Source organism: Sminthopsis crassicaudata, chromosome 5, assembly GCF_048593235.1.
Source record: "Sminthopsis crassicaudata isolate SCR6 chromosome 5, ASM4859323v1, whole genome shotgun sequence".
Lineage (NCBI taxonomy): Eukaryota > Metazoa > Chordata > Mammalia > Dasyuromorphia > Dasyuridae > Sminthopsis > Sminthopsis crassicaudata.
In genome coordinates, this window is record NC_133621.1 from 53,780,609 (window position 1) to 53,806,940 (window position 26,332).

Here is a 26,332-nt window from a genome sequence, read left to right on the forward strand (position 1 = left end):
GAAATATGGCCTGACTGGAGTACCTGTCCTGGTCTGTGATCTTCATGTCATCACCAGCATCCCGGAAAAAAATAAAAGCCAAGATAATTTTATAGTCTCTTTCCCACAGTCTAGATGAAATGCTCATGTTGAATTTTCTTCCCCCCATGCAAAGGTGTCTCTTTCTAATCTTTTAACATTAATGTTTTTCTTCAGGGTTCGGCAGACTCCTACACTAGCCGTCCATCTGATTCAGATGTCTCTCTGGAGGAAGACAGGGAAGCAGTTCGGAGAGAGGCAGAGAGACAGGCCCAGGCCCAGCTGGAAAAAGCCAAGGTGAACCATGTTTCCACATCATGTCTTTTCAAGCTAGCCTCTGGTGTCCGGAGTGGCCACCTGTGGATGTTTCTTAGAAAGCTCATTTGGGGACCCTTGGAAATTCTTTCACACTGCATGGCTTGAACAAAATACAGGAAACACTGTTCTGATTACTTGCTATATAAATGAAATTGGCCTAGAGAGAGCAAGCATTTATTGAGCACTTGCTGTATGCCAGACGCTGTTTAAAGAACAATCTGGCGTGGTAGCATGGGGGTGGGGCTATTTTCTTGTTAATGGTGCTGTCCATTTATTGGGAGCACCTGTGTTAGAAGAACTTTCCGTGTCTGAGAAGGAAAATGACTTTTCTTCTTTCTGAGAAAAGCATTTTGCTTTATGATTGCCACACAAGTTATCCCCATTTAAAATCAGATATTTCAAGTTATAATATGTAAAACTCCTTTAAGCTTCAGGCATTTATCAGATAATTGTTTGTAAGACTGTTTTCTTACATATTTCATTTAGCATGGAAATGATTTGCGTTAAAAAGTTCTATGATCTGAACTAGAACTGGTGAAGAGAAATAATAGCTGTGAATTTAGAATTGTGTGGGTATGATAATAGTGACCATTTCTACACTCCGTTTCCTCACACTAGTTAGTGACTTCTCTTCAGTTGATTCATCTCTCCACCACCTTAAAAAAGAAGAGGAAAAAGTAGCATATTGCAGAACTACCTCATGCTGAGTTTGAGGATTCGGTTCTCCAGATTAACATTTCTGATTTAATGGATTTAGATGGTTTCTTTTCTTATACAATTGCTTTGCCAGATAAACCAACAAGTTTTAAATTGTTTTGTTTTTTGGATGCTAGGTAACTTCTGAATGGATATATTTCATTGGGATTGTTGGTCCGTTGTTTTTTTTTTTAAAGGGGTCGCAGATTTGAAAGGAAAGGGTTCAAGTACCATAATCATCTTGTTGAAAAAATATGGGTAACATTAGAGCCCTTACTGCTGAGCGGATGCATCTCTCAGGGATAAGTAAATCTATGTGTGTTGCTATGGGAATCTGGCTTCGCACTATTGGCTTGAATGCATGGACAGGCCTTATGTAATATTCATGACCTCTAGCACAGCTGCCATAGTAGTTTACAGAGCAACTACCAGCAGACCTTGACTTCTGAAAAACTGTATTTCTGTACATCAAAACAATGTTCTCACTTCAATTGGCTGAGAAGTCAACGCCAGGTCTAACACTGTCTCTGACTGCTAGACAACTCATAAACAGCGGGAGTAGGAAGGTATTGTGACAGGGAATGCTGATAAAGCAAGGTGTGGCTTAGTCTTCCAAGAATCTCATTAGCTATTCCCAAGTTAAAGGCTTAAAGCATCACCAGCTTTGGACTAAGTCATCAAAATGTGGAAAGAAGAGGCTGATCGTCTATCTGTATGTTTGCAGTAGGCGGTACTATTCCAATTGATGCATGTAACATACATAGTCTGTACTCTTAAATATTCTAGCTGCTTCTCTATTTTCTACCAACTTGCAGAGAGGTGTCAGGAGAAATTATATTTCGTTTAATTTCCTAGAGATAAGATTTTCCATTTGTGGATGATTTATTCATTTAATTTCCACATATTAAAATGAACAAAACACCATCTTAGATTCATATCACATTACTTAACAAGACAGTATTGCATAGATTTGGTTTCCAAAGCTGTAGCTGTCTCATCGGAGTTTCGTGCCTCTTTTGTGACTCCATTTGCACTCAGAAACAAGTGACGCAGATGTTTTTGATTTTTTTGGGTTTTAGTCTTTGGAATATACTCTTGGTTAATGTGTTGATCCTAAAAGAAGTCATTAGAATTCTGTTTGCTATACAGACAAGAAAGGAAAAAACTCTGTGGATGATGGAGAGGAAGAGGAAAATTAAAGAGAATTCAGAGCAAATATAAAGCCACTCAAAAACTGTTGCTAATGTCAAATTGAAATAGATTAAGTGAATCCACTTCACTTTCTAAAACTAGGTCAGTATCTTAAATCACAGGAGCATCAAGGTGAGCTACATCAGAATAGATCATAATCAGGATTTGATCCCAAAAGAGGTCATTTTAGCTCCCAAATTGACTTAATTTTTAAATAACCATTTGATCTCTGTGTGTGTATGCATGTGTATATATAAATATATATATACGTATAATAAATACGTATTAATAGATACTTCCTTAAAGAAGGACAGTAAACAATCTTTAAAATAGGAAAGTTATCCATACAGTCATTTTATTTCCTCCTATGTCAATATATTATCATGACTTATTAAGATAGTTTGACATATAATAGGTATTTAATAAATATCGATTGATTTTCAACAGGATGACAGTTTAAATATTTAAATATATCAGTTAGTGTCCTGTTCATCCTGAGGCCCATTTCTCCTCCATAGTTTTTCATAAGAGCACATCTAATAAGTCAATGGAGGAGCTAGGAGCAGATTTTAGCAACTCTTAAAGGTCATGGTGATGTATAGATTTGCTATATGGTAAACCTTCATTCTCCCTACATTTTCCCTAGGAATGAAGGTAAATATTAAATTGATATTGTTATTGTTAAGAAGATGGCAGAACTCTTAAGATAAAAAATAAGTCACAGGAATAGGACCTGTTTGTTGCTTTTATTATCTGCTTCAGAGAGAGCTAAAGGCGGGGACTTTATAGAGCGTTACAAATTACATAAGTGTATGCTATTCTCTTGATATTCCTATACGTAGTATGGTGCCTTGCACATACTGGGCACTTCATCAATTAACAGACACTTATTAAGTGCCTATAATGTATTATGCATTGTGCAGTATGCTTGGGATAAAAATGTAAAAGGGAAACGGACCCTGTTCTCAAGGGACATGTATTCTACTGGAAGAATTAGACTCTGAATGAATATTTGTTTGATCTGATTTTGTTTATTTTTATTATATTTGATCTTATTTATTTAGAGAAATTTCAAGTCAAGAAAATCTTAGATAATATATATGCCCCTCACTACTACTGCTTTTTAAAAAAAATTAATTAAAAATTTTCCCATTGTTGATTTTAATGCTATTTCCAATTGCTATTTTGTAAAGTATTCTATAATGATAGAAAATGTTGGCCCTCTGCTTTATGATATTCTGTTCCCCCTTTTCAGGACATTTAACTACTACCAAGGATCCAAACATTTAGATTGACAAAAGAAGGGCAGTGAGTAAATATTACCATTTCTCCTGCTACGTAGGTCTATTCTTTTCTTTAAAAGTACAGACCTTGTCATTGACAAATACAGAATCTCAAAATGCACAGGTACTCCTTGGGCTGACACTATTGCTCTATATAAAGTCTGAATGGCTTGATTTACACTAACTGAAGTCATACTTCCTGTTCTAATGAAAGTATGAAGTGAAGTCTAAAGGCTTAAGCAGTTGCCTTTATTTTATTTAGCTATTGCTGAAAAATATTGAATTTAAGAAAAGGAATCACCCAAAATGGATGGGATTATAAAGGGAGAGCCAAATTTTTCTGTTCTCCCCCACCCCCTTTTATTCCTATTCACGTATTTCAACCTATTGTCCATATACCTCTTCTACTTTAGTCTCATTATATCTTTCTCCAACTTCTTTTCCATCTTTTTGAAGACATGGTTCTGCTCCTTTGCAGTATTATATTTCCAACTGGACTCTTAATCTCCTCCCTTCCTACTTCCTAGAACTCTATCCATTATCCCTCACTTTTCTTACACTTCAGATTTTTCTCTCTACTCATTTCTTTCTTTTCATTACCATTTTTCTATCTATTCTCCCTCTCACTGCCAAACTTCTCCAATATGTGGTCTATACTCAATGAATCAATTTTTTATCTTCCCACTCTCTTTTCAATCTGGCTTTCATCCCAATTCATCTAAGAAACTGCTTCCTCAAAATTTTTTTAATTTCTTAATCAGTAAATCTCAGGTCTTTCCAAAATTCTCAATCTCCTTTGATTCCATGATACCCCATGCCCCCTCTATAACAGCTTCTTTTTTTGTTTCTTTGGGGTTTTTTATCCTTTTAAGTCTTAACCTAGTCCTTTCACAAGGCTCTGGCCTTAGAATTTCTTTTATTACTTTTCTAAACCCTTTCCATTGTTGATGTCATTCATTCCTACTCTATTATCAGCTCCTTGCAGGCCAGTATCCCTCCTCAGTCCTTGATCTCTTTGCCAAAACTCTGCACTGACATTTCTGTTTACCTGATAGCCTCCATCTGGCCATCCCACCTAAAACTAAAGTCGTCTTTTATTTTCCTAAATCCTGCCTCTTTTGCATTTCTCCATCTCTGACAATGGCACTACTCATAAATCACAGTCATCTTTGATTCGTTGCTCTCGTACCTCCCACACATCTTCCACTTCCAAATCCTAAATTGTACTTCCTCAACAGCTCTTCCATCTGTTCTCTTCTTACTATCACAATGCTAGTTCAGTCCCTCAGAGCCTCCAATAGGGATACTTACCATAGCATCTAATCTCACATATTGCTGTCATATTTCTGATCCACACGTACATGAATAATCACATTGTACTTTTTTTGTGGATCCATCAATGGATCCTTATTGTCTATCAGATGTTTTCAATGCACCTTGGTTTTGCATTCAACTTCACAACCTGTGACTTTACTCTATTTTCTCAGCTTCATTTAGTATTATTCTGCCTTATATGTTCCACATTCCATGAGAAATGGATCACTCATAATTTCCCATAGTCCTCTTCTTCCTTGACTTTTCTTATATTGTAAAGCCAGCCCTCCTTCTGTATATTTTGACTTTTCCAATCTTTCCAGATACAATTCAAATGGAACCCACTCAGATGCCTCCAGCTGAATTTCTTTTTCTCAGAGTACTTCATATTTTTCTTATGCACTTAAAATTTCCATTTATCTTAAACTTATCTGTGTACATGTCTTATTTCTCCTGGATATTATCAACTCCTCAAAGATAGAGGCTTTATGTCATTTATTTTTATGTCTTTCCCAGCCCTTATCCCAATATTCTACATCAATAATGCATGTACACATATATATGTATGTGTGCATGTATATACACATATATATTTTATTTATTTTAATGCTACTACTAGTTTTTTAGATCTGAAAATTAGTCACCCTTGATTTGTCCCCCTCTCTCTGCAGCTGATTATCTTTCCTTATTTCTCTCTACTTTTTTCTCCATATCCGTTACCACAGTGCTAACTCAGACCCTCATAACTTCAAACCTGAATTATTACAGATGATAATAGAGAGCATTTATATGATACTTTATTGTTTGCAAAGAACTTTACATATGTTGTCTCATTTGATTCTTACCACAACCCTATGAGGTTTTCTAACTAATCTCCCTATTTGAATCAATCCTACACACTGCTGCCAAATTGATCTTCCTAAAATACCGCTTTGCACACAGCACCTTCCTACTCAAAATCCTTTAATGGCTTCTCATTTCCTACATGAAAAAGTCCCAACTCCTTACCTTAGCACTCCAAGTTCTTTATAATCCAACCTCTACCTGTCGGGACCAGATTATATAGCTCTAGATTTCATCTAGATTTAGTTTATATTACCAGTATTCTTTCACTAGTGTTTTCTTTTCAATTCCAATCAAGTCATTATACTTGCTCCTGTCTAGATGCCCAGTATTATACCTTTGTGGTTATATCTTTGCTTGCTACTTCCCTCCTCCTACCCCACCCCCTCTTACCCCATCTGGAATCACTTTCTCCCTGTTTGCCACTTACCTCATTCTATCCTTCCTTCATGACCCACCTCATCTGTGAGACCTACTTAAAGTATCTTCAGTAATCAATTTTTTCCTTAATTCTTGATAGAGTTATAGTCAATATCCCAATTTCTTAAATTGTGGTTCACAACCCCATATAGGGTCTTCTAATTGAACGTGAGAGGTCATGAAATTATAATTTGATATCAGTAAATATTCAATTTATACGCCTATTTTATATATCTATGTACTTGGAGGTCACATCAAAATTTCTTGGACCAAAAGGAGTCATGAGTGGAAAAAGTTTAAGAAGCCTAGGTCTATCCCACTAATTTGGCACTTGGTGTTCATGGAAAAATCACTGGAAATATGAAAACTTAGCTCCAGGTCCTGGCACTACTACTTGCTTAATTTGTGAACTTAGACAAATTATTGAAATCCTTTGAGCCTTTATGTATTTATAATTATATTTCTATTTAAATTCTATATTTAAAACATAAAAATTACAATGGCTGGCTCATCTACTTTACAGAGTTACTAAGAATTAAAGGAATGATAAAAGAGAAAATGTTTTAGAAAGTATCAAATTCTACACAACTGATTGTATTTCATTACTTTTCTATAACTTAATTTTTAAGGGTCTTGAGAGTAGGAACTTTGTTTTCTAAATCTCCGTATCCTGCTTCCTGGCACAATATCTCCTATACAACTACTACTTAGTAATTATTGTAATATTAGAGTTAGAAAGATGTGGGCTCAAATTCTGTCTTTGGTATATAATGTGACTCTCAGGGAATCACTTACATCCTCTCTGTGCCCAGATAACTCTGTAAGACAATAAAAAACAGGGCATGTTTCAATTTGACTGGAAGAGGGAGCATCCTCATTAGGTATTCCTCACACCAATGAAATTATAGGGGAAAAAAGAGGGGGAGGTGATCAGCCTAAGGTACCTATATGCCTGCCTAAGCTAACCCTGACTAGATTTTTTAATTTGTAGGCTCTGAACTCAAATGACAGCAGTGATCAAAAACTTTTTGGCTGGATGCTATGTATTGTATTTCCATTTCTGTACAATTAAATTCTAAGCTCTTAGTGTACAAGCATTCCTTTTACTTCCTACAGTGCCTAGCTCAACAACACATGCAGAATGGGAATTCAGTGTTTACCTTGGATGGTTTAGGAAGGTAGTAGCCAAGCTTATTGCCCAAGATTTAAAACTAAATAGCTATAGGAGAGCCCATGTTGGTACTCATGGCTAGCAGTTGTTAGATCCCAATTAACAGCTTTTAGCATCATCAAATTGTCTGGGTCCTTCAGAAACATAAATGGAATTGGTAAGGGATCATTTTGTTTTTATCTTATGGTTCAAGATTGCTTTTGCTTTTTCCTTGGACAGCTGTGAACTGAGACGCTGGTGATACAGCTGCAAAGACAGCTAAAAAAAAAAAGTGATCTCCCACTTCCTCCTCCCCTAGCAGTTACAGCCATGGACAGGCAGAACAGCGAGCAGCTGGAAGGTCTTATGGCCTTCTGAGAAACCATCAGATTCTCCGGCTCCATTTTCTTTTGTCTACAGCTGAATGAGCCTTGTATTTTGCATATTCCTGGCATCCAATCTCTTGAGAGATACAGCTTGGAGAAGGATACAGAGGGAATATCACACACCATCAGTCTCTTTCCGTACTGGCTACTGGACTTTTTTCATCCCGACAGGCAGTTCACAGTAGGAGTGGATATCCAGTAGAAACAAATGCTACTTGCAACAGACTGTTAAGTTAGTGAGGATGAGAACCTCCATTAAGACACAAGAAGCAACTGTCAGGGGTGATAGCATTATTGATGGCAGGAGAATAGTGAGAATATTTGAAGGGGGTCTCCTGGGATTTGCCTGTGACAGAATCAGATCCCTTCATTCATGGCAACCCAAAACCCTGACAGTCTTAGGGAAATGATGGGGAGGAAGTAAATAATGGATTTGTTTTTTTCTTGAATTCCTTTAATGAATAAATTACAAAATAATACATTGGAAAATTGGATTCCATATAATTCTTGAAGACAGTGATTAAAAAGACATTTTTGAAGATGAAAAAGAACACTTTTTCACTTGAGGCATTTAATATATAATTTAAGATTTTGCTAAATCGGTTTAATGATCTTGAAGCTTTTTTTTTTTTTGCTAACAACTCATAGTTTTAAAAAAAGTGACCTTTTTAACTCTAACTTCCTTGAGATACTTTGTTCTTCTTCTTTTCCTTCATACTATTAGCACCCCTGATTTCCCAATTATAGTACTATATAAATATAAAAAGAGAAGTTGAAAAGAGGCAAGTTTCTGCTTTATGTCAGAAAAACCTAAAAGCTGTCCAGAAGTAGAATAGGTTTTCTCAAAGAAATAATTCCTCCCTGTTCTTGGAAGTCTCCAAGCAGAGGCTCAACAGCTTCATGTCCAGTATGTTATAATAGAGATCCCCTTTGAATATGCTTTGGACTAAATGAAGTGTTAGCTAACTGTGGTCATGGGCTAATTAAGTCTAGTTTCTGTTATTGTATTGTGTGCAAACAAAAGAGTTTTTACATTTTTAATAATCTTTTTAAAAATGTTTTTTTCTTAGCTCATAGGCTATACAAAATGGGTCCAGTGACCATTGTTTGCTGACCACGAGACTAGATGACTCCTAAGTTCCCTACCAATTCTCAAAATCTCCAGTTTCTTCCATGTAGAGATTGACCATTTCTATATGATGTTGAATGTATTCTCTATAAAAGACTCCTCAAAGGATAGAGCCAGGACAAGGAAAGATGAATGAATTGTAAGATCTAATATCTGTCATATCATCAGAACAAATGGCTAATCCAACTAAAAAAAATTAAAAACTCTTGAATTGTAGACTGTCAAGAAATTTTAGCCTAAATATGTTTGTCAAAATGATGCTAAAATAGTAAGAAAATGTTCATCCCGAATTACATCATTTAATGCATATGAGCTCAAAAGGAAACAATAAGAATAGCCATATTGCTGGAGAACATTAGTTTGCCCTTTATGCTTAACAAAATTATAGTAGCTGAAATGAGAATCTTGGTTTTGTAATATGCTTTGGTTCCCTACCATCAGCACGTTGAGTTTTTATAGTTTAAAGATTATTTTATCTGTCTCTTTGCACACACAGAAAAAAAATTACATTCAGCTCCACATTTATACCTCATACATATTGAATGGATATAAGAAGATATAAAAAGATTGTAACAGTTTAAGTTTACTCTTTCCACATATTCATACTAATAGTAGAAAAGCTGACAAGTGTCACAATAAAGACTCAAACCCAGGTAACAAGATCATAAGATGATGGATTTTTTTTTCAGTTTTGAATTTTTTTAATTCAAAGTACAGATTGAGACATGTTACTTATAAGTAGGACGTGGTCATTGAAGAAATTTGTTTTTGCTTAATTCTATTTATTTTACCAGAGTTCTGTTTTTCTTTCTTTTTCAAAGAGGTGAAGTGAGAAAGAAAGAGATCAGTTTTCATTAATTAAAAAATTAAATTAAATTAAAAGAAAAAAATAAGAAAATGTTTAAAGTGTTTCTGATTCTCATGTGACGATAATGCACATCTCCTTGTGGGAGAAAAAAGTAACAATGACAATTTATTTCTCCATGACCCTCTGATTATTAAAATTAAGTTGGATACTTAGCAGGGAGACATGTTCATTAAAAGTATTTACTGTAGGGAATCTCCATTGCAGTGTACATATCGGAGTATTCTGTATAAATGATGAGGTTCCCTAGATGCTCCCATTTGCCAATGATATTATGCTAATTGTGTCAAACCTCAGAACATCATAGGGCCTCCCAGACTAGAATCATAATCACTCAAAAGAACTTGGCTTAATTATAGACACACAAAAAAACAAGTGAATGAAGAACATGTATTTTTCAAACTGTGATGTTAGATCGCCTTGTGAGTTGGTTCATTAGTACATCTGTCTTGTGTGGACACTGTGGATAGAACTAGCCCCAAAGTTGACTTACAAGAGTAGAAAAGGTTGCATTTGAGATTTGTTTAGTGCTTTAGTGACCCTAAAGTTCTTTCTGTACCAAAAGCCCGTGTTTTCAAGCACTGTAATTCCAGTGTCAGAGAGGCTACAATTGCTAGATCTCTTCAAGAGTTCTGAGCTACAATGGGTTTGTTGATTAGATGTCTGTACTAAGTCTAGCATGAATATGGTAATTGCTTAGGACCAAACAAAGGAAGAGAGACCTAGATCAATCAGAACAGGTCAAAATTTTTATGTCATGAGGCATGTGAACCTAAGCCCATGAGTACCTTCTGCCTTTACACCCTTGATGATATAGGGTCATCTAGTCTTATAAAAAATAAAAAAGTTAAAGCCCGTTCTTTTCTAATGGCATTATGTCTGCAAGCCTACAATTCACAGATTATCCCTATTTTTCTCAAGAATTAAAATTGTGATTCACCCAGAGGACAAGGGAGAGCTACTTGTTAGATGTTAGTTGACTGTATAATACCAATGAAAAATTGTACAAAAGTGGTATCATCAAAGAGACGTATGAGCAGAAAAGAAGAGATGTGGCTAGGACAGTGGATAATCCTATAGGACGAACTGCAGACTTCATTTCCGTCCAACATCAAGACATTTAGTGGAAGGTACCAACATATTGGGTGAATACAGAGAAGAATTATAATGCCCCATAAGGTACAAATGGGTTGTGATCTGCACCGCTGGAGGGTTTTGGGTATTATATCTAAGAGCAGTGACTTTGAAGTCAAAGGACCTTGGTTCAGAGTTCACTTGTGATATTTCACATTCCTGTAATTTTGGGCAAATCCATGAACTTTACTGGATAATTCAGTTTCCTCATCTATAAAATTTAAAGGTTAGACTAGATCAGGGCTTCTTAAATTTTTTCACTTACAATCCTTTTCACCCGAAAAATTTTTACATGACCCCAGGCTTATAGGTATATAAAACAGGTTTACAAATCAAATATATAATAATAAATTATAATTTTGTGACCCCCACATTGTTACAAGACCCCATGAGGGATCATGACCCACAGTTTATGAAACTGGGAGTGAAGTAGGTAACCTTTAAGGTTAAAATCCAGGTGAAAATCCAGGAAATTATTGAAGTATTAGAAAGCAAAACAACTCAGACTAGTTGAATGGCATAATCCTGGCAATATATATTTTCCATATATCTATGTTTTTTCCAAAAACGATACTTTTAATATTTTCATTTAAATAATTACAAATGTTACAAAGAAGGCAGCATTCTTTCAGGATTCACTCCAATTAATACAAGTTTATCTGCAAATAGGAATGTTCGAAGAACTTAATAAGGAAACTTGCTCTTTGGATTCTGAATAAGACATTCACCAGGGTAATAATAATAATAGCTAATATCTATGTAGCACTTTGAGATCTACAAAGTGCTTTACAAATATTTCATTTTAATGCTCACAACAGCCCTGGGAGGAAGTTATTCTTATTGTTTCTATTTTATAGATGAGGAAGTTGAGGCAGACAGTGAGTAAATGGTTTTCTCAGGATCACACAGCATATAAGTATGTGAGGCTATATTTGAACTCCGATGTTCATGATTCCATTTCAGCACTCTATCCAAAGTACTACCTGGCTGCTAGTGGGTACTGGTGAACTGTAAGTGAACATATAACTCTGGGTTTTATGACTTGCTTGATGTTAATATTCAGAAGTCCTTTGAGCAAAGCTGTTTCCATTGTCCTGTTTGTCATACTATTACATAATTTCAGCATATACAGAGGAGATGATTGGATTATATAGACCTAAAGCTAGAAGGAGACTCAGAGATCCAACAAGCTCAACACTCATTTTTTACTAGTAAAAAAACTGAGGATCAGAGAGTTTGCTCCCTGCCAAGGGTCACAAAGCTAATGAGATCTCAGGAAGATAACCTTATTTGAACAGAGCTTGCAAAGTGGTATTTTGTTTGTTCTGCTGAGTAAAATCCTTATTTTTAATCCAAAAATAGCAGGATCTTATATATACCTCAGACAATTGTGTGACTGGATCAGTCGTTTAAACTCTCCTCAGCTCAGTTTCCTCATCTGTAAAATGGGACTAATAATAGCACTTATCTCACTGGGTTATTTTGAGTTCCAAAAGAGAAAACACTCATAAAAAAAGGACCTTTGCAAACCTTAAAGCAATATCTAAATACAATTATGGTGATGCAATCTGCTATAGAAAATGTTCTTCTCTCTGGGAACAGTAGTAGGCTGTGAGCCATTCTTTCATTCAACTGCAATTTTTTTGTTTTCTGGTTTTATTTATAATAAGGCTATCAGTGAGAACAAGGTTCCGTTCCTTCAGCAGTTCATTAGTCCTTTGGTCACTAGATAATGATTGCACATTGAGAGAGCTGATCATTAAATTAATGTTGATAGATGGTCTAATAACTAATTCATAGCACCATTTTCTACTGCTCTGGCATGGACACTGCAGGAACAAAAGGGGGCTAACAAAGACTAAGAAATATTTTCTATTTCTGTAATCCTGGTTCACTCTGACCAAAATATTCATCGCCTCTTGGCTGTCCTTCTAGCATTGAGTATCCTACCCCTTAAGATCCTTCTCAGATCATAGAGAGTCCTTCCAGAAGTTACACACTTAAAATAGTGAAAACTAATAAACAAAATACAAAATGAAACAACAAAAAAATAAGCAATCTGTCTGGGTTTGCACTTCCTGGCTTAACCTTCAGATATCTAGAGCTGGCAGCTAGGTATTCCAGAAAGCCATTGAATATTTGGGGCAGGAGTGTTACATGATCAAATCTGTACCTGACTAAGGTTATCCTTCAGCTGTGTGGAAAATAACTGAATAAGGGAAAGTCTGGAAGAAAGGGGAACAATTTCTGAGGAGTGTATGAATTAATGTCCTAAATTACAAACTTAGGAGTTTCCAGATGAGTGGCCATCAGGCTGCAAAGTGAATAGAGAGAAGTCAAGTGGGATTTTGATATTGAAAGGCTTTTGATTTTGATATTGAAGGGATAGAATTGGTAAGAATTGACAACTTAGTAGATATGAGGAGGTAAAGGAGAAGGAAGAATCAAAACAACATGCCATAGGATAAAGAGAAAGTCCCAACCTTGGTGTCAAATGACCTCGCTTCAGGTCCTATCTCTGAGGTTCACATTTGTAATCCTGGACCAATCATTAAACTTTCTACACCTCATTATTCAAATAAGAAGATTGGTTGAGCTGAGGACCATTTGAGCAAACTCTAGTTTGATTATCCTATGAGCAAAAGTTATTAATATTGGTGGCTGGATAAGAAATGCTTAAATGTCCATTATTTTAAAGAAGGTTTCAAAGATTTGAAAAATAACAATCACATACACACTCATGCATATGCATGTATACATATGTGTGGATAAATGCACATATGTATTTATGTAATATAGACATACTAAATATGTATTTCTGTATATATATATATAGTATACACACTATATTTTGTCTGGATATATATTGCATAGATGCATATACATGTACCATTATATGCACATATATGTATATAAACACACAATGTGTTGTGTGCACATATACACATATATATACACACGTGCATACACACATATACACATATGGCACTAGTTGCCATGGCTATATTTTACCTGTGGAATACCTTTTTTTAGTCCCTCAGGGATTAGGACAAACAGAGACCAGGATGCTAGACAGCATGGGCCTTTGTGACGTTAAGAATAGACAGGCTAGTCTTTAATCTGCCTCTAGCTTCACGTCTACATTTATAATAAGGTTACTATCTTCCATTGCTGGATCTCAAAGAAATGACAGTTTTTGAATAAAATATTGAGCTAATTATGACCCTGCAAGAGAAACTTTCGGATCTTGTCCATGAAGCAGATTTGAGTTACAGCACACTAGTCTGACTAGATAGTCCCAGGCACAAATCTATTTGCAAATGTATTTCCTCAGAATTGAGACAGATGAGTAGTTAATGAGAACTGAAGGAGAATTGCAGGACTGAGAGAGCTGGCCAGGCAATGTATATGCACTCATTGGGTAAACTCTCTCTTAGTCACACATTTTAATCTATGAAATTATATGTGCAACTAGAGAATCTTTGATCCTTCCATAGATTGCTAAACCAAAAAAAAAAAAAAAAAAAAAAAAAAAAAAAAAAAAAAAAAAGAAAAGAAAAAAAGAAAAAAAAAAGATTTAGATCAAAACAATGGAAGGAATATAGATCAAGATTATTTACTCTAGTCCATCCATATTACAGATAAAGAAACTGAGTCTGAAAGAGATTGAGCATGTTATAAGATCACATAAGTAATTAATGACTAGAACCTCGGGCACCACCAGCTGCCTCAGAATTGAGGTTTGTGATAGCATTGCACAAAAATTGAAGAAAAGAATGTCAAAGAAACATTTTTAAAACATAGTAAAATTCTGAAGGGGATTCAGAGAAACTGAGTAGGTTTGGTACTATTGTGCTTAATTCGATATATACTTTTAAAAATAAAAGTAATATGAAATACGTATAGATGTGTATGTGTACATATACATATATGTATACACATGCATTTGTTTCTGTTCTTTATTTATTGGAAATATTGTATTGATTTTGATATTTCAGTTCATAAGTTTTTAAAAATACGTATATTTTTAAATCTAGTAGGTTTTGTTTTCAGATCTTAAAAAGAATGTTTTAAAGTCTGGATATCTTGGGAAATGTTTTGACACAAAAAGGATCATTCTACAGATAAATATGTAGCATCGGTAATAATAAAATAGTTTATGCTAGTATGGCATTTTTACCCAAGAATGTAAAGCATTACTTTGTAGTTTAATGTCAGTAAGGATCAGCCAACCATTGCTACCTCTAGCCAAAGGAAGCTGTCAATTCAAGTTAACTGAACTGGAATTAAGAATTTTGGAATGTTTATTTTCCCCAGTTAGTTTAGCCTTTGAACTAATCTGGTTTCTTTCCCTCTGGAAATGATAAATGTTACAAACGGGTCTTGAACGTTTTCCTCTATTTCATCTTCAGGTCATTGGCAGGACAGAATTTTTTGGAGAGAACAGGGAAGGAAGTCTACTAGCCCCGTCAGAAATGAGTGGTGGCTGTATTGTGTGGGTCCGAGTTTGGGAATTGTTTTCCTTTCCTTGAAGATGCCTGGGAAGATTATAGCATGGATTCTTTTTAGAGATCTGGTTTGGACTTAGAATGTTTAGTCTAGTCAAGGAGCTTGAGAAAATATACAGTTCTCTACATCCTTTCATCCGCTATAACTGTTAAAGGGGGTTTCATTTAAACAATTGTCAGTCATTGTCGATTTCAACAAGAGTGATCATTTTTTAGGCTTTTGAACTCCCTTTATGAAAGATGACAATAACATGGATCCTTTCAGAGTCAGCAAAATATGAGAACTGGTCCATTTGTTGACTTGTTTAATCCATTAGACTTGGAGAGCAGCTTTCATGTGGAGTTTAGCCTATTAGGGTATTTTAGGTTCATTTCCACATCATCTCATCTTTGTTATAAAAGATTTATTCTTTGGCTTGGATCACCTGTCCTGTCACTTGTCCATACCCAGTAGTGAACTGTAATCCAACTATGTGGTAAAAAGGCATGATAGGGTTTGGTAGGATCCTAAGTAGGGCAGAAGTAATGATGCAGGAGATATTATAAAATTAGCATTAGTGAATTCAAATTATTATTGTTGTTGTTAATAATAATAATATTTATATAGCACGTATTATGTGCCAGCATTATGCAAAGTACTTTACAATTATTATTTCATGTGATCCTTCATAACAATCCTCGGAGGCAGGTGCTATTACTATCCCCATTTTGCATTTGAGGAATGACAGATGGAGATTAAGTGATTTTCACACAGCTAATAAGTGTGCAAGACTGAACTTGAAGTCTTCTTGACAGCAGGCCCAGTGTGCTATCCACTGCTCCACCTAGCTATCTAAAAATATTGCTTCTCCTGGATAATGTTACCCAGAAGTGGACCTAGAAATGCAATCCCTTTTCCTCCTGTACTCACTGATCTTAATAGAAAGTAGCAATCCTCCACAATTTAAAAACTGCCCATATAAAACATGAGCAAATAAAACAGTGTTAGCACTAACAGACTTAAAAAAGTAATATTCTGTGACTTCATTACTAAAATTGCTTGAAGGTAAATTGGTATCTAGTGTATTCTATTTAGCATTAGTTGAACTTAAGAATCTTTAGCAAAAACATTGCTTTGCATTTCCTTCCCTTCTGTTTGAAATATGAGATCATCCCACTGGCATCGATTACATCCAGCTTATAAGGTTTCAGCTTTGTGTTGGTAAACACTTTCCAAGTAGCAGGATTTCATGTACAGCAATTACAGATATGTTCATAATGCTGTTCCCCTCCTCCTCTCAGCGCTGGAAAAATAAGCAATCAACTGAAAACCCATATTTTTGGAGAAAATATTGTAATCTTCATCTTATCCAGAGCTTGCTTCAGTTAGAGAATGATTAAGGAGAGGGATTATTAATCTTTTTTTGTGTTTCCTGGACCCCTGTGGAAGTCTGGTGAATTTTATGGTGCCTTTTTCAGAATAATGTTTTTAAATAACTAAAATAATATACCTAGGATTATAAAGGAAATTAGTTATGTTGAAATAAACCATTTTCCCCATCCAACCTCATCATCTCCAAAAAAATTATCTGTATATCCTTTAGGGGTTTAGGAACCCCAAATAAAGAATCCCTGCTGCTTAGCCTTTCTAATGAAATATTTTTTATGTCTTTCCTTCCTGTGGTGGGATGAGGCTGGAGAGAGGAAATAATATAATTACCTTGGCATGCAATGCAATGATATCACTTAGTACATTTTTAAACATCTTTAGGTTTCTCATTTCTATCCTGAGAGTTATATAGCCACCAAGAGAACCTGGCTAATAACGACCTTTTAATCCACTGAAATAAGTACGGTCACCTCTCAATTACTCAGACCAGTGGAGGAGAGTATTACGATGGCTAATCACATTCCATGAAATATTCCACCCAGCTGGTTGGACAAAGCCACAGTTGGGTCAAGGACTTATGAGCAATCTTTGAACCATCCCCAAATATTTTATTTTTATTTTCTCCTCTACCTCTGCTTGTTCTTTTCCCCATTCTGAAATGTCCTCCTTCCCTCTGCCCTATCCAAATTTTAGACACCATGTAGACAATACATTTGACTTGAGTCAAAAAGTCTGATCAAGAGCTGCCAATTATGAGTGTCCTCACCTCAGGGAACTTAGTCTTTTCAAACGTGAGTTTCTATACATTGAGGCTATTTCACTCTCCATTTTACAGAGTTATTTTGAGGAAGGAGTTTGTAGACTTTGTCGACCTCTGAGAACATGAACCATCATTGTGCTTCCCCATTCACTGTGTTGCAAAATGATGCGTGTTCTCTACCCATTCGGAAGGTATTCTGAATTTTGGCTCTGCTGAATCTTGACCTATGACTTTAGACAAAATACTAAGCTTGTCTAAGCTTTCCACATTAAGAATGGGAGTTAGGATGCTAAACGAAACTGCCCCTTGTAGAGTGGTTTTAAAATTCAGATAAGTTAATTTACAGAAAGTACTTTGAAAACATAATGCCAAATATAAAAGGTAACCCTTGTTTTATCCTGTATTTGTAGTCAGGAGTCCCGACTTTGACATTAATTAATGTGATTGTGAGCAACAAGTCATTAGCTTCTGCAGGCCTCAATATTCTTATCTATTAAATGAGAATAATACTACTAAATCTCCTGTCTCTGAGGACTCTGGTGATAGCAAGTCTTTTTTAAACAGCAGAATATGAATTGTTATATCACATATATTATATATAATAATATGTATCATATATAATATATTCATACATTATATAGGTCCTACAGAGCCTAATTTAAATACTATCTCCTCCATCTGGTCTTTCCCTATTGCTCCAACCATATTAGTCTCCCCTAAATTCTCTCTCCAAAATTATTTTGTGTTTGTATTTGAATATCCTTTTCATAATTATTTTGATCATCCTCTTATTCTCTTCATAATAATTTCATAGAGCTCCAATGTACTCCAATCAGAATTTAAGCTCCCTGCAAGTAGAGAGTGTTTCATTCTTTGTTTCTCCAGAGACTACCCAGCACAGTGCTTGACACTTAGCAGGTATTTAATCAATGATTACTGATTGAACAATTACTCTAAATTTCAAAAGTGCTATTTATCTATACCATGTATTCAGTTCTTAATAATGGCATATCTTGGCACTGCCCCTTATCTGTTTTATGTCTTGATTCCATGACCATGTGAGCTCAGAATGCGTGTGGGAATCGGGAAAGGTGCCCTAAACTAGGCAGAGTGGCCACAAAGGCAAAATCCTTCTCAGAGAACCTTTTGACCCATTCCAAGGGCTCCACTTGATGTCTAGGAGCTAGAGTAGATAGCATATAAATCTATTCCTTGGGGTATAGTAGTCTCTGAGGAATGGAGGACTCTGCCAGGAAAGAGATGCTTCATGTGGTAGGGTGCTTGACCACCTAGTGGGCTGGTTTTTTAAAGACTCTGTATTTCAGGGGCAGCCAGGTGGTGCAGTGGATAGAGCACCAGCCTTGAGTTCAGGAGGACCCGAGTTCAAATCTGGTCTTAGACACTTAACACTTCCTAGCTGTGTGACACTGGGCAAGTCACTTAACCCCAACCTCAAGGGGAAAAAAAAGGAAGACTGTATTACAGACGATACTGTCTTGCATCAGTGAAGGGAATCTCCAGGCCAGCATTTCCCAAAAATTAAGGAAAAAATCACAGGCCCATACCAAATAAAGATATCTAGTTCAAATGTTGTAAGGCTGATGAATTGCTTTACATATATTATCTCATTTGAACCTCACAAGCAGCCTGTGAAATAAGTGCTACAGTTATTATTGTCTCTGTTTTATAGATGATGAAACTGTGAGCAAAAATCCAAAAGTTGTCTGAGAGCCTGCGTTCCTGTTAATTTGATCACTATTATCTCCTTGTAATGGTGAGGGACATAGGGGCAGAGAAACACAGAAGACATTGAACCAGTAAAATATCGGTCAAACTTCTTAGATTAATTATTTTTGCTTTATAGACTATACCCACAGCTTTGAGAGTAAATATGATAAAAAAAAAAACCTTCCTGTTTGGTCATGAGGAAAAGTTGTTCCACTGATAAATATATTGTAATCAAATTCAATAATTAAAAACTAATTCTTGACACTAGGAAAACATTCATTTATGCTCTGTTTAGATGCCCACTAATATAATTCTGGTATAAAGAGAAGCAGATTTTCCCTTGGGTTTAGAACTCTTTCATTTTCAACATGTTTGACATTAAGATAACACATACATACTTCAAAATACTTACAAAATCTTAAATTTCATTATTGTGGAATCTCCTTGTATTGATTTAATGCATCCAACTCTCCACACCTTAATAGACACCAATGAGTTATGGCTACAGAAAATCAAACACTCTCCTATGACTTTTTGGGGATGAAATTATCTGAATTTAGCTAGTTTTCAGGTGATAAACTCACAACCTGTGTTGGCATTCCAAGTTTATCCATCTTGCTATAATCTAGTCCCTGAACTATACTTAAATCCAGTGTTTGAAAGCTCAGTCATGACAGTGAAATATACCCTTTTTTCCTTTCTTTGTCTGTCACTCTCGATATGAGGAAATCCTAGTATGGGGATTCCAGTTACTGATTCAAATTAGCATCTCATCTGTGTGTTATAATCATAGAAAGTTGCTTGAGACATTAATAGATAAATAGTCTGCACATAGTCACCCAACTAGTATCAGAAGTGCACGTGATTCTAAGAAATCACAGAATCTCAAACCAGTTCCAATTGTTCAGTGATGAAGAGAGCCATCTACACCCAAAGAGAGGACTTATGGGATCTGAATGTGGTTCACAACACAGCATTTTCACTCTTTTTGTTGCTGTTTGCTTACATTTTATTTTACTTTTTTTTTACTGGTTTGATTTGATTTTTCTTGTGCAGCACAATAATTGTATAAATATGTGTGCATACATTAAATTTAACATACTTCTACCATGTTTAACATACATTGGACTATTTGCCATCTAGGGGAGGACGTGGAGGAAGGGAGGGAAAATTGGAACACAAGATTTTGCAAGGGCTAATGTTGAAAAATTGTCCACATGTTTTGAAAAATAAAAAGCTTTAATAAAAAATGCTTAAAAACTAGGAAAAATAAATTAAAAAACAAAATTTTATTAAAATAGCTTAAAAAAAGAACAAGAAAAAATCACAGTCTGAAAGTTGGAGGGGCTTTAGTGTCATGTAGCATAAATTATTCACAGAAAAAAATCTCCACTATAACTTACCATTTAAGTGGTCGTCTAGGCTGACTTCTTGATTCCAAGACCAGTCAGCTAAGCAAATCCTATCTTTTGGAATTGCAATATATTGAAGAGATTTTATTTTTATTTTTTATATTTGGCATCTTTTCATTCTAAATAGCATTGCTTTGAGGGTCAATTATCATTCTATACAGTTCACATATATACATCTCCACATACATTGGAGACTAGCAATGATGGGGATTTTTGTTCGAATTCTTTATAGTTGTCTTTAGAAGATGTTTTTGTAATTTAGATTTAAATTTAATTTAATTAATAAATGCATCAGCTCCTTATATTTGATAGCCATATTACAAGAAATGGACAATTCAGCTTTACCATCTTCCTCCTAGATCACATACTTAGATTTAGATATGGCCTCAGAGCCTATCAAATTGAATTCCCTCATTTTCTTTCAGAAGGAGAAATTGAGGTCCAAAGAGAGAAAAACAACTTGCTACAAATTCCACAAATAAGTGGCTTCTCTGGGATTTGAATCAAGTACTCAGTAGCTCACTTCAATTTATGGAAGTAACCCAATCAGCTCTATTCTTGATACAAAGATCTAAAGTAATACTACTCATTGTTATCATCATTATCATACCAGCTAGTCTTTACATAGCACCTACTATGTGCCAGTCATTCAGTTAGGTGCTTTACAATTATCTAATTTGATCCTTACAACCACTTTGGGAATGTATTAATATTCCCATTTTATAGATGAGGAAACTGAGGCAAACAGTTTAAATGACTTCCCTAAAGTTATAGATATTAAGTGTCCGAAATCAATTTAAACTCTCATCTTCCTGACTCTTGGCTTGGTACTCTATCTGTTCTACCACCTACCTGCATCCAATTAGGAACCTTCCCTTTTTTTCTCATTCTCTCCTCTCCTATTCTCCCTTTTTCTCTCCCTCCCTGTCTTCTTCCTTCTTTCTTTCCCTCTCTTCCTGTTTCCCTCCCTCTTTCTTCTCTCTCTCCTTTCATCTCTCTCTCTCTCGCCTACCCCAACTTGGTGGACTCACACCTGGAGGAATGAGGCACCTGTTTTTAAGAAACCTTCTCTTGAACTTCTGATTAAAAGCAAACAAATGCCATTTCCATCAACAGTGCTTTTAATTAAGCAGAGACACTAACACTGTCATTCAGTTGAAAATTAGGTTTGGCTCAGACAATTCGGAATTTGAATAATGAAGAATTCACCGTACGGTAAGAAAAAAATCTCATCAACAAAATGCCATAATTGATACCTCTGTTAAAAGTCCCAGCCAAAAAATCAGTGAATAGCTTAGGAGACAGTAATTTTATTCAGTCATCTAAAAGAAATAATGAATGATACTAGACGAGAAATTTTCTTTCTGGTCTTCAACTCTTTTATAAAAGCTAACGGCCTTCAAACCTGTGAGGTCTCATTTCAGGAAAAATGAAATAATTTTGAAAAATAAGAAAAAGCTCTATTTCCAGTCTTCACCAAAAATGACAGCAAATATGGTCATAACCCAAACTGGCAGTTGGGAACTTGGCTTTCTCCTGAGTTTGATAAGAGTTCAAAGATGTGTAATCATGGGATTCCTAAAATTTCCTGTTGCTATCAATAAGTAAAACTTATAAAAAGCTTCTCCTTTTGTAGTTCAGTCATGTCTGACTCTTTATAACTCCATGAGCCACAACAGATGAAGTTCTCTTATTCTCCACTATCTCCCAAAGTCTACCCAAGTTCATGATCATTTTTTTTCATGACACTATCCATCTCATTCTCTGCCTTCCCCTTTTCCTTTTGTCTTCAATAAGCCCAACATCAGATTCTTTTCCAGCAAGGGTCTTCTCATTAGACGGCCAAAGTATTTAAGCTTCAGCTTCAGGATTTGACTTTCCAGTGAATAGCCTGAATTAATTTTCTTAAATATTAACTGATTATTGTAGATAAAAGCATAGTATTTTTTGTTATTTATTTGCTTGGTTTTTTTTATTTCTCCTGTTTTTTTTCTCCTTTTGATTTAATTTTTTTGGGGCAGCATGACAAATATGGAAATATGTTTAGAAGAACTGCACGTGTTTAATCTATGTCAGATTGCTGGCTATCTAAAGGAGGGGGGAGAGAGGAAGAGAGAAACTTGAAACACAAAATTTTGCAAAGATGAATATTAAAAACTATTTTGCATGTATTTGGAAAAATAAAATACTATATATTTTAAGTCTTCTCCAACACCACAAACTAAGTAGCATCAAAATATTTACAGCAGCTGTTCCTGTGGAAGCAAATAACAGGAAACAAATTTAAACTATTTATTTTCCATGGATTAAGGAATAGCCAAACACATTATGTGATATGTAATAAGATGTTATTGTACTGTAAAAAGTGACAAATATGATGAATACAGGGAACTATGGAAAGATATACATAAACTGATGTAGAATCAAGGAAGCACGATCAATAAAAGAGTATATACAATGACTGCAGCAATGTGAGGGGAAAGAATAATAACCACAAAATAATAAAAAAATTTATGGGCATAGAGATAATCCCTGCTACTTGGAGAAGGCTAAGGCTAGAGAATTGCTTGCATTTTGGAATTTGAAGGGCTAAGTTTATCAGATATCTACAGGAAATCTGTCACTAATATGGTAAGCCCCACCAGAAACAGAAACTACAAACTTCTTAAGAGGGGGAACAATGACCCATATAGGAAAAAAGAAAACAAAACAGAGCAGTTAACTTGCTTTGACAGTTTCAATTTTAGTAAATATTGAAATAGGATTCATGATGGCTGTTACACTTCCAGTCTGGGTGAGAATTGGAAGAACTAGTTTCAAAAAAGTTAATCAAAATGAATATTGCAAATTAAGAACAACAAAGAAGAGATATGAGAAGATAATTCCTTCTACATTTTTTGGAAGTAGAGGCTGAGATGGAGTAAAAGGGTATTTGGGTAAGGAGTATTGCATATAATGCCTGTTTTTCTTAAAATGTATTGATCAGTTCTAATGAATTTCTAGTCTTATATTCCTTTTTTTCTTTTTTTTTTCCTTTTCAAAAATGTTCTCTGTAAAAAGGCAGCATGGTGATGCAGTGAATAGAGACTTGGGATCCGAAAGTCCTGAGTGTGAATCCTGTCTCAGATACATTTACATTGCCCTTGATGAGTCATTTAACTGTTTTGTGCCTCAATTTCTTCATCTGTAAAATAGGTTTAATGATAGTATTATGTCATAGAATTGTTATGAAGATCAGATGAGATAATACAGAAAACAGTTTGCAAACCTTAAAGCTCCATATAAATGCTAGAAGAATAACGAATGATGTTTTTATTTCATGGGAGAATTAGAGAGATACAAAAAAAATTAAATAACATAAAAACTAAAGATTTCAATAAAAATATCTTATGGACTTTTTAATTTTAAGCAATATTTTCAAGATCTTTACAAAAAATATATACAGTTTAGAGTTTTGTAAGTAACAAGGCACACAGTGAAAATGTCTTGTTCTTGGTGCCATTGTGGGGGATTCCAGTTTTAAATGATTTTTTGATTGCCAAGACTGAGAGTATTATTCTATGTGCCTTATTTACAAAGAACTTAGGAATCATTTTCCTCACCTGTAAAAGGGAATGATAGATAGTACCTATCTCTGAGGATTGTTTAAATGAAATATTTGTAACACTTTACAGACTTCAAGGTGTTACATACATACTGCTGCTGGTAGTAGTAGTGGTGGTGGTGGTAGAAATGGTGGGATGGTGGTGATGGTAGTAGTAGTACTTGTAGTATTGTAGTCATAGTTGTAGTAATTGTAGTCATAGTTATTGTAACAGAAGAAAATAAACTTTGTTCCTTATTTTCCTTTTTGAATTGACATATATTACCCATCAAGGTCACATTTTACTCTAGATAGCTCTAAAATTCTAGGGCCACTACAGCCTAATTAAAGAATTTGGGGCTACAAATTATGATTGTTGAAACTATGCATTGTCAACCAGAACTAAGGTAGAATTTTATTCAGAATTTCCTTTATCACCTATATCTTCTCATCTTTATGATTGTTCTCCTTAAGTTGTTTCAGTCATGTCTGACTCTCTGTGACCCCATTTGGGGCTTCCATGGCAAAGATAATGGTGTGATTTGCCTTTTCTTTCTCCTTTTCATTTTACAGATGAGTAAACTGAGGCAAATAGGATTAAGTGACTTGCTTAAGGTTACACTGTTATTAATTGGATTTATACTTGGCTTTTCCTAACTTTAGTATTGTTATTCCATCCACTGTGTCTCCTACTGAAAATACTGAGCATAATTATAAAAATATATAACGTTCTATGTGCCTATTATCATCCCAGTAGAGTAAGGTGAAAATGTTTTGTTTTGTTTTTTAAATCAAGAGCAAATCATATTTGGCTTTTGGAATTTATTGGCCATTAGATTGAAAACACAACTTCATGTGGGTGGCTCCTGTGCCTCATAGGGGAAAAATTCACAGCTTGGAACAGATACAGTGGGAAACAAATCCACAAAATAGCCACCTGTTAAGCATCAGCAGGACTAATAGGAAATGATAGATTATCCACCAAATTCTAGGTGAAAGATCAGATTATTATGGGCATGGTTCCTCATTTTATTCTTCACTGTTTTTTTTTCCTTTCCCTTCCCACCCACAGTCATCATCTCATGGACCTTCTGCCTCTCATAAATACACAAAATTAAAGCACTAAATGGTCATTGATGGGTTTAGAAAAGCTTTGAGACAATTGAGATATCAGTTTCTCATTTGGAGAAAGGCAATTAACCTCAAAATTGGGGTCATTTTTTTGAATGATACTGAAAATACCATAAAGTTGATTTTATTTTCTGTTTTCTTTCCTCTTCCTTTTTTTCTTTGCCTTCCCTCCCGTCCCATGTTTGCTCCTCTTTGCCTTTCCTCTTTTTTCTTTCTGCTGCCTGCCTTTTTTTAAAAGAAGAATAATGTGAGACATTCTTTCTATATGAGATAGATATATATAGATATATATATATATATATATATATATATATATACATGATGTACATTTAAAAATAAGCAGGATACACATCCCTGGGTTATTTCTCCAACATAATGTAGTGACGCTTTTGACATTGGACCCAGAAAGCAGCATTTTAATTCCTAGTTATATTTCTAATAAAGTATCAAAGAAATACATTTGTAGACTTCCAAAAAAATTAATTGAAAGAAGGTATATTTTAAAGATAGAGAAAAGCTACCTTTAAAATTCCTTTGCTGAGAAAAAATATAGAGCATAAAATATAAATTTAATTAAATATGAGTTAGTCCAAATCATGCGGGGGAAAAATACTGATTTCTGCTATCAACATGACTGGTTTCCAGTAATAGTTCTTCTATTTACTACATGCATGAACATAAACACACCACTGATTTCTCAGAGTCTGTTTCTATCAACTAAAATGTTGACTACTCAGGTCCCCTCCAGTTCTAATTCTATGATCCCGTTTTTTATTTTGTTTTGTTTTGCTGAGGCATTTGGGGTTAAGTGACTTGCCCAGGGTAACATAGGTTGGAAGTATTAAATGTCTGAGGTTGGGGATTTGAACTCAGATCCTCCTAACTTCAGGGCTGGAACTCTATTCACTGCACCATCTAGCTGCCCCAAATGATTTCATTTCCATACATATTGCCTTTGCTTTTTTTTTTTTTTTTTTTACCTTTTGTTAAATCACTGGAATAATAATGGTTTATATTCCTATGAATGGCATTTTAAGAATCATTTCAAATTATCAAACTCTTAAAAAAAAAAAAAACTTGGTAAGAGAATCTAT

At 35.0% G+C, this 26,332-nt stretch overlaps 1 protein-coding gene across 8 annotated transcripts in view; it reads left to right on the forward strand.

The window, feature by feature from the left end:
- CACNB2 (calcium voltage-gated channel auxiliary subunit beta 2) overlaps window positions 1-26,332 on the forward strand; it is a 379,562-nt gene that overhangs the window by 265,249 nt on the left and 87,981 nt on the right. For all 8 annotated transcript variants that reach the window (XM_074266791.1, XM_074266797.1, XM_074266790.1 and 5 more), the window contains one exon: window positions 196-315. In XM_074266791.1, coding sequence (XP_074122892.1) covers window positions 196-315 — 120 coding nt within the window. The remainder of the gene's footprint in view (window positions 1-195; window positions 316-26,332) is intronic.